This window comes from Rattus rattus, chromosome 4, assembly GCF_011064425.1.
Source record: "Rattus rattus isolate New Zealand chromosome 4, Rrattus_CSIRO_v1, whole genome shotgun sequence".
NCBI classification, from domain to species: domain Eukaryota; kingdom Metazoa; phylum Chordata; class Mammalia; order Rodentia; family Muridae; genus Rattus; species Rattus rattus.
In genome coordinates this window covers 116,977,922-116,987,430 of record NC_046157.1, presented here as the reverse complement: position 1 = coordinate 116,987,430, position 9,509 = coordinate 116,977,922, and the positions used below count along the sequence as shown (strand labels likewise).

Here is a 9,509-nt window from a genome sequence, read left to right as displayed (position 1 = left end):
TGGCAATTAGAGACATGGATAGGGTCAGGTCAGAGGTCTAGTGTTATTCCCAGGATGAGATATTTATTACAATTCAGTATAATTCAAAGCTGTTCAAAATCCAAAATTCTTGCTCTTGCGCAGACTGCAGCCGTCACGACCTATCCAGTACAAGCAAGAGTCAAAGTGACATGCTTCAAACTGGCATTTCTGGGAGTGCTCTGGTGCTCTGGTTTCCTGTGACATCATTTGCTCCACACATGGTTAAGATGTCTTTCATCAAAACAGGAAAAGTTTTTTCTTTAACAGTGTACACGCATAAAAGATCTAGTTGACCCAGATGGGAAGACCTTGTTGTCAACTTGCATAAGCTAGAGGGAAAATATTAGAGTAATGTACCAGTTCAGCATGAATTAAAATTTCAAGGCTATAAACGGTTGCACCCTTGTAAATGCAAAGTTAAAGTAAGTACAGCCATGATGAGAGAGCCTAGGGCAGAGTTTCTCAGCCTTCCTGCTGCTGTGGCCCTAAACATCCCAGAACAGTGGTTCTCAGCCTCCATAATGCTGGGACCCTTCAATGCAGTTCTTCATGTCGTGGTAACCCCATCCATAAAATTATTTTCATTGCTACTTCGTAACTGTAATTTTGCTACTGTTCTGAATCTCAGTGTAAATATCTGATGTGCAGGATATCTGGTGATGCCCGTAACAACGTCTGAAGGGGTTGCAACCCAAAGGTGGAGAACCACTGACCTACAGTAAGGTTTTCTAAGCAACGGTCTTCTTGAACAGCAGAGGCTTAGAGTTTCTTTGGGACTCTATGTATTCACATTGGAAGGTACTAGAGCAGGTGCGTTCCAGTTCATGGTCAGTTACAGTCAAACTGTAAGAAAGTAGACCCATTTGAGGTATGGTTACCTCTAGTCCTTAGAGTGGAGTGTTAAAATGTAGTGTGTTAAAATGCTGGCCAGGCTTGGCTGCAGGTGTGCTCAGATTGCACATCAACACAAAGTTGCAGCTGACACAGAAAAGGACACTTTGAAGCTGCGCCAATCTGTTACCTGTTCGGCAGCTAAAGCAACTGCCCACATGGGTGTTTCTTTTACACATAGCTAGAGTGGCTGACCCCTCTCTGGAGACCTCAGCTTATGGAGGTAGATGGGTAGATTGCTTAGGAATTCTGGAGGAAGGGGCTGCTATCTATGAGGGACAATGAGCTATATGGTAAGTGCGTGGCAGCCAATGAGGTTCCCATTTTCTTAGAAGGGAGCTGCTTCCAAAGTGGTGTGTGTGTGTGTGTGTGTGTGTGTGTGTGTGTGTGTGTGTGTGTGCAATATATACAATTATATTCTTCTCCAGGAAATGGAATTGATGTAGCACTCAAGGACTCATAGCAATTGTGGTTACTTGTACAGCCAGAAGTACAAGGAGGAAACCGTATCGCAAAAACAAACAAACAAACAAACAAAAAACCCCATCATGCATCTCTGCTGAGCATATGCAGATTTGTTTATCCAGTCTTTTTCACCCTAAACACAGAGGGGGGTACTGTTGAAGGAGCATGTGCCTTGTAAGTGTTAGTGGCCATGTCAAGATCAGTATGTATCCAGAGGACAGGCTTGAGCTCTGTGTAAACTGTAGCATTTTGTATAAGGGACCTGGGCCTCTGAAGAATTTCATGTCCTGAAGGGGTTCCAGGATCCAAGCCTTAGTGGTACTCATGGCTCACAGACTGTACCATCTGCTGCTTCTCCTAGACCAAGCAGTATTAGCGATGTGCACTTTGAACTGGCTCTAATGCTACTGTTCTTATGACCAGTGATAAAATGCCAGTTTTAACCCAAATGCAGAATGTAGGAATGCATGATAACTTCCTGGCTACACTCTTTATATAAACACCCCCACTACACAGAAATGGATTAATGAAATTCCATCCCAGACATTTGGAGGCATGTACACAGAACACACAATTTCAAAAGTATTGCATTTCGTGCCAAGTCTTTTTCGCTTGCTGACATTCTGAGAGCGTCAGCTGCAGCTCTTACAACTAGGGCGGTTCAGAGTCTTACAATGAACAGGGGAGCTCTCAAAATTCTCTAGGAACTAGAGTCCTTTAATGGGGGCTAGGTGATGTTTAGACAAGAGGAGTCATTTACCAAGGACTAAGACTCAATCTATACTTCAGAAGTTTACATGGTTACTGCTCTCAAAGAGTTTTACATCTCTAGTACCTTTTTTATTGTGACTGGAATCAAGCAATCATCAAAAGAAGCAACGACAGAGAAAAGGCTAACATGAAATTTATTTTATTGACTTTGTCATCAAATTAGGAAAATTTAAACCGATAATTAAGATAAAACTACTTGGACATTCCTTCTCTAAAATTTATAGTGTCACTCATACTTAATATGATGTTTTCCCCAGACAATATTGTGGATGCAAAAAAGTGCATGCAGACGGGAGCCTGATATAGATGTCTCCTGAGAGGCTCTGCCAGAGCCTGAGAAATACAGAGTCAGATGCTCTCAACCAACCATTGAACTGAAAACAGGGCCCCCCAATGGAGGAGTTAGAGAAAGGACTGAAGGACCTGAAGGGGTTTTCACCCCATAGGAAGAACAACAATAGCAACCAACCAGACAGCCCAGAGCTCCCAGAGACTAAACCACCAATCAAAGAGTACACATTGAGGACCCATGGCTCCAGCCACATATGTAGCAGAGGATGGCCTTATCGGGCATCAATGAGAGACCTTTGGTTCTGTGAAGACTCAATGCTTCTGTGTAGGGGAATGCCAGGTTGGGGAGGCAGAAGGAGTGAGTGGACGGGTGGTGGAACACTCTCATAGAGGTAGGGGGAGAGGGGAAAGGGATAGGGGGATTCCAGAGGGGAAATCAGGAAAGAGGATAGCATTTGAAATGCAAATAAAGAAAATATCCAGTAAAAAGGAAAAACTACAAATTCAAATGATAATGGGGACAATCCCTTTGATACTACTAGAATAAGTATGTACAAAGACAATTTTCTATAACTTTTGGAAAATAAAAATACAATAAAAACTAAAAAAAAAATATGATGTTTTCCTTTGTGAAAGATGAATTTGGGTCGATTTAGTCCGAAATGTTACATGCTAGTTCATGTTTCTTCCTTCAGTTTCAGAAAGTTATTAAGTCTTATAATATTTATTGATATAGAGAACCAGTAAAATTATATGCAGGTTATTTTCAGCTTCTGCCTTCCTTGCCAGAAGTCATAAATTATTATTAGCATGCACAGTGACGATGTGTTTTGGAAAACAAACACCATAGCATTTTATGAATTCTATTTCTATCGTAAAATTACCTATAAAACTTTTGATTTCTTCTCAGAAGGAATACATGGCTTATAAAAAGATACAGTCATTTAAAATGGAGATTGTTGGGTTTTGGCACAGGGTTCTAAGCATGCAGCTTTCCAATTGTGTTTTACATGGCTTCCCGTGGATGCGTCTTGGATTGCCGGGGTAGGACATGCTCTAACTGTGCATTATTTTCAGGCTCGCCTGATGGCCTAGCAGCCTCTCAAGACAAGAACACAAGAAAAGCCACATTAACTGTGGTGGAGAAGGAGCCTCAGAGCTGCTCCTATGCCCACCTAGGCATGTTCTTACCTTCTATCCTGGCTAAGTTTGTTGTCAATTTGACACAACTTAGAGTCACCTGGGAAGAAGGAACCTCGATAGAAGAATTGCCTGGATCAGACTGGCCTATGGCCAGCCATGTCTGAGAAGATTGTTATTTCACCTTATACTTCGGGTCACAGACCATCCTCGAGGGTAGTTAGGGCAAGAACTGAAGCAAAACCAGGGACGGGAGAAGATCACGGGTTTCCCTTGAGGCTCATGCTTAGCTTGCTTTCTTATGCAGCCAAGGCTCGCACTCGGGATGGTGTGGGTCACAGTGGACTGGGGCTTCCCACAGCAACCACCAATAATGACAGTGTTTTTTAAGTCAGAGTGGGTTATCACAGCCACCAAAAAGCGAAGGACCCTTCCAAGCTGTTTTGTATCCTTTGTTGTGGCCAAAAGGGCTCAGATAAAAACTACAGTACTGGCTTTGTTTAAAATGTAAACCCAGGAAACCGTTAAAGAATAAATTCAGAAAACACGCGAGAAGTCAATAAATCTTCAGCTTATGAGACATTCGTTTAAATATGAATCTTTAATAATAAATCTGCAGCTTAAGAGGCATTGGTTTAAATATGAATCTTTAATGATTGCGTCCCACTGTTTCCTCTCTGCCATACTCCTAAAAAGTATTTCAGAGAATGGAATCTAATTTTTTTAATGACAAATTTGAGTCACTACATCATCAAAGGTGAAGAGGTAACAAATTAAAAACTAGTGCAAAAAGTGGGGGGTTTCTCCAAAGTGCTTCCTCATTCGAAGTCAAACCCAAAGACCCACCATTTCCTTTAACACTGGAAAGCGGTTCGTATAAACGTTGACCCTTCCCAGCTCGCAGCTCTGAAGGGACTGCAGGACAATTTTATTAAAGCAGGTGGCCATGGATCCCTAATGAAAGGAACCACCTCCCTTTCCTCCCATCACCACACGCATAAAACCCAGGCGGTCACTAGTGGCTGCCCTCACACTGGCCACAAGAGGTCCTCACTGGTAGGACTTCTCGGAAGCTGCCACCAAGCCTATAAACACTATGGGCTGATTTTGCCCAAGTGAATCTTTCTGTACCTAGATAAAAACGGGGACCGAGGCAGGGGTAAGGGGTGGGTGGAGATTACAAGTTACTCCAAAGCCATGGAAAACACAGGAATGGACCGAGAGCAGTCTGAACCTCCTTGTTTCAAAGTTGTACAGGGACTTCCCACCCACACTCTGAGAGTCAGGGCATTTCATCTGCCTATACATTCCAACCTGTGCCCTAATACGGTCAGCCAAGGCCTCTGCTGGGGACAGTGTTCTACTCCACCAAGTGGTCCATCAGCTCAGGATGGGGATGGTGGGATCTGGATCTTAAGACCCACCTCTAGGAGCTGACCTTTACCCCCTTGGAAAAAATGTTCTTGCCACGTTTTCATTCCCTTGGGAAAAAAAAGATCGCTACAGATAAACACTTTTTTTTCATAAATAAATCTGAGGCATATTTGTAATATATTAAAATTTTCACCAACAAAGGTGCGTTAAAATTTTCAAGTTCTGTCATTCAAGTTCGATAAAGGCACACATTTTTTTTTCCTTTCAGGCCTTGAAAGAATACATTTACTAACCAAAAGTCACAAAAGTCATTTTGTGGGACTTCCTTCCTCTGACCTTCCTCTTCTTGGGATACATAAGCAGCGCTCCTCCCATGAATCAGTGGCTTGACTCTACTTCCCAAAGAATGCCTCTGGATAGAGGACTTTAAGTGGATTCCACGGTCGATCAGGTTTGAGTAACAAGTCACAACCATGCTTGCCCATTCACCGCAAGTCTGCTTTGGCTTCATATCATGGCTTTTCGTTGCCAAGGCGGCCTTTCCTATTTCCGGGTTCTGATGCTCGTCGCACCAACCTTGGTGGGGGCTTGGGTGGAACGTCTTCAGTCAAACTGTCTTCCCTGCCCCGGCCAAACCGTTGGTCTTTGGAGAGCAGGGGCTGCCTCAGCACCCCTGGTGTCTGGGTGCCCCCCTCTTTACTGCGAGGCGCTGGAGGGACGCTGGGGGGCGCTCGCGCAGAACCCACGTCCACCTCATTCTTCCATTCCATTTTGTAGGCTGGTGAGGCTTTCTTTGAGAACTGATCTGGCAAGAAGCGCCTGGTCCTGGGCTGCAAATTGAGTACAGTGGTTCCATCCATGTCCGAGTCGCTGCTATTTCCATCTGTCACGGAATAGAAGGGCCGTGTGGACAAGCAGAGCAGAACAGAGATAGCACGAGTCACAGCAAAATCACAGTGAGTCCCCTCCCCTCCCCGGGGGAGTTTGGGGAAGGTAGAAGTCAGAAATCTCACTCTTAACTCCAGCTCAGTGGCCTTGAATGTTTGGGTCACAGGAGCAGTGTCTGTGCTAATTTTGAACCACTTACTTTAACTGCTATATGCATTTCCCCACTGACTGACGCCATTTTGTCTCCTCTACTTTTTAGAGTGAGGTTGTAGGTCCAACAGATATTAGCAAGTAAGTGCTGGGACTAAAATTTAGTCTGAGAAGTTCTGGCTCTCTTTGCCTGCTGCCAGGATCCTCCCAAGAGAGCTCAACTCTGTGCCTGACACTGGCAAGTAACCAGACAGAATTTTCTGCTACTTAGACTCTCTTGCCTTCATTTAGAATTTTACATGTAGCTTTGTGCTCTGCGTTTACAGAAGGACCCAAGCATCAACATACTTATTAAGCCCAGGGAAGAAGTGTGAATAGATATTAGATCCCAGTCTGGGGGCTGGGATTCACCGGAAGACTACCAGTGCCAACCACCCCTCACCTACCAGCTGGCACGACTGGAATTGGATGCTTCTCTGGAAACCCAGTGGTAACAAGACAGTTACAAATAGCCACTATCTTGCCTTCCATTTCCCTGCTTCTTAGTTCTCCCTCCTCCCTCCAATCTTACAAGTAACCTCTTCTTAATGAACTTAAACAAACAAAATCAAAACAAAACAAAAAGTAAAACAAACAAAAAATAAGCAAAGGTGTTTCAAAGGGTTCTAAATTGTTAGCGCCCATATTTTAGCAAAATAGAATCCTAACATATTGCTAGAGTTTACAGAGAAGAACTCCTGTGTATACTTGAGATTATCATCAAGAAAGGAGGCAAAAATCTATGGTCTATTCCATGAAAATACATTAGAATTATAGCATGAATGTAAATGTTACATATCTTCCGATTTACAACTTTGTATTTACAGCCTTATAGGTCCACAGTAAAAATTTGCTTTTGCTATAATTAAAGGATCATTCCGAAAGAACACCGGATTGGATTATTTATCCTATGCACTGACATATCAGTCAAGTAAGGTCACAAGGCTAATGCAAGGGAGCCCATTGCTATTTAAGGTTTACAAGTGATTGGGCTTGTCCTTAATGAAGGAAACTAGACGTTTTACTTTATAAGCATTTGTAACCAGACCAGAGGCATTTCTGCTCAGGGCAAGATCATTACCTGCATTTGAAACCTTATTCTTCTTCTGCAACTTCTCGGGAAGCTTTGTGTTTTTAGGTAAGGATAAATACCGGGAGGTTGAAGTAGAAGCCTGTAAAAGAAATAGAAAATGCTATTCACATGACGGAAATGCCAGCAACTGTCTGCTGGAAGCTAAATTTTTATGACAAAACTAGATTTTTAAATATAAAACGTGATGGAACGATGCAGGCAGGCCTATAGACCCTGCACATCTTAGGTAGGAGGATCAGGAGTTCAAAGGCATCCTTGGCTACCTATATAGGGAGATCAAGGCCAGCCTGGGTTACATAAGATTTTGAGTAAATGAAGCAAAAGCAAAAGAAACACTCTAAAAGGACTGGATTATTATTTGTCTGTATTTTTCTTAAGGTATGTCTCACATTATATTGCCTAGGCTGGCCTCAATCAGTTCTGATTCAGCTTTTCAAGTAGTTGGGGCTATAGGAGCAGGACATGGTAAAAAGACTTTATTATTTGTTCCGTCCTAGGGTATCTGGGAATTGGTCCTTGGCAGCCATTTAACCAGCACTGCCAAAGATTCTTCCTGTCAGCTGGTGAGAGGGACAGCTGAGGGCTCTGCCCTTGGAAGTCCTGTGACTCTGGGGGTAACCGTTACCCTGCGCTCTCGGTTTGAGCTGTTGTCCTTCCTAAGACTTTCCCGAAGACTGTGCCGTCGGCGAATCAAGATCTCCTTGGCTTGCCTCTCACTTGTGTCTGCCGTCAGGTTGTGTCTGTTGTAGGACAAGGTCTGAAATGACAAAAGCATACGGGACATTTTACCAAAGGAGCCATCAGTTCTCCTCGACTTTACTATCAAGTAGGACAAAAACCAAAATCGAAAGCCAGTCTCAGAGTTGTCACTTGTATTTTGAAAGAATTTAATTCTTTTATAAGTCAGGGAGTATAGTTTCCTTTACTGAAAGGTGTGGGCTTTGTACATTAGAAAAGCAATTTAATTCACAAACATCTTGTCTGCTTCATATGCTCCAGCCACGATTAACAGCAAAGCAAAAATCGTTTTCGAACACATCCTCTCCTGAGTAGAGATTGCGGTCATAAACGTGAGTTGTGCTGATACTCGGTGGCACCAACCCTTCTGACTAATTTCAGGGCTGTCAGTCACCACCAGCAACTTTCATCTCTGAATGAAGGCTCTCCAGATCCTGCCGCATACAGCATGGTTACTGCTTACGTTCATTTCCTGATAGAACTGGAACAAACATCTTGGAAGTAACCTCTGTTCTGAAATACACTGGGTCCCACGAGCCAATAAAAAGGGGAGGAGGTTTAGATTCGACTTCTGCCTCAAGGAGTTTACTGTCTAGTTGAACATTGGAGTCTAATAAAGCCATAAAGTCAAATGCTCAACCAGATGCACTGCATAAGCTCCATGTGTTGTCTGGAACTAGAATATGGCTGGGAGAGTATGGTTCTTGGCAAGAACCTAAACCTGGGAGGCTATGGGCCAGAGAACAGGAAGTAGGGATGGCTCTAGTATAGAGAGATAGTACACCCTGCACAGGGCAAACCTTGAGCACAGAATCTGTTCCATGAAGAGTGAAGTGGGTGGATGGATGGAATGGTGTTGGATAAAGTGGAGCTTGGCAGTGGAGGCCCCAAATTATCCTGGAAACAACGGACGCTATTTTGTTTCATTTTAAACAGAAAGCTGCTGCCCTTGAAGGAGCCACAGAGAAAGGAGCAAATATGGACTACATGGGGACAGCTAAGTCTACGGGTGTAGGTTCTGAAGACATGAAGACGATCTCTGCAAGGCTGAGCATGCCTCAGTTTCCTCTTCTGTGAAACAGAGACGGCAATTACACCTAGCACTGTGAGGGGCTCGAAGGAGTTAACACAGCTGCATGCTAAATGACTAAATGAATGGCAAAGGGCAAGAAGCCTGGATGATTGACATGTTGTTAGCATATCATTTCCATATTATTAGAATAGGGCGTTAGCACCGAAAGGAGCTTGAAAGACAGAAAGAAGTTCTAGCACTTTTTGAATAGTTGATACATTTACAGTCTAAGGGATAAGTTTTTTTTTTTAAAGATACAGTTTTATTTGTATGTGTACACTGTAGCTGTCTGCAGACACACCACAAGAGGGCATCAGATCCCATTACAATGTTTGTGAGCCACCAATGTGGTTGCTGGGAATTGAACTCAGGACCTCTGGAGGAACAGCCAGTGCTCCTAACTGCCGACCCATCTCTCCAGCCCTATAAGACTTTCTTCTTAAAATAATATTTATTATCTGTTTGTGCCTGTGTCTGGGGAGGGGTATATGTACATGTGTGCCGATGCCCAAGAGGCACTGGATCCCTTTGGAGCCGGACTTAAATGTGATTGTGGGTCACCCCGCATGGGTGCTA

At 43.5% G+C, this 9,509-nt stretch overlaps 1 protein-coding gene across 1 annotated transcript in view; it reads right to left on the bottom strand.

The window, feature by feature from the left end:
- Positions 1-4,164: 4,164 nt before the first annotated feature.
- Slc9a2 (solute carrier family 9 member A2) overlaps positions 4,165-9,509 on the bottom strand; it is an 83,057-nt gene continuing 77,712 nt past the window's right edge. The window contains exons 10-12 of the mRNA XM_032901019.1: positions 7,749-7,880; positions 7,112-7,202; positions 4,165-5,836 (exon numbers count right to left, since the gene is read on the bottom strand). Of these exons, the coding sequence (XP_032756910.1) occupies positions 5,466-5,836; positions 7,112-7,202; positions 7,749-7,880 (594 nt within the window). The 3' untranslated portion in view covers positions 4,165-5,465. The remainder of the gene's footprint in view (positions 5,837-7,111; positions 7,203-7,748; positions 7,881-9,509) is intronic.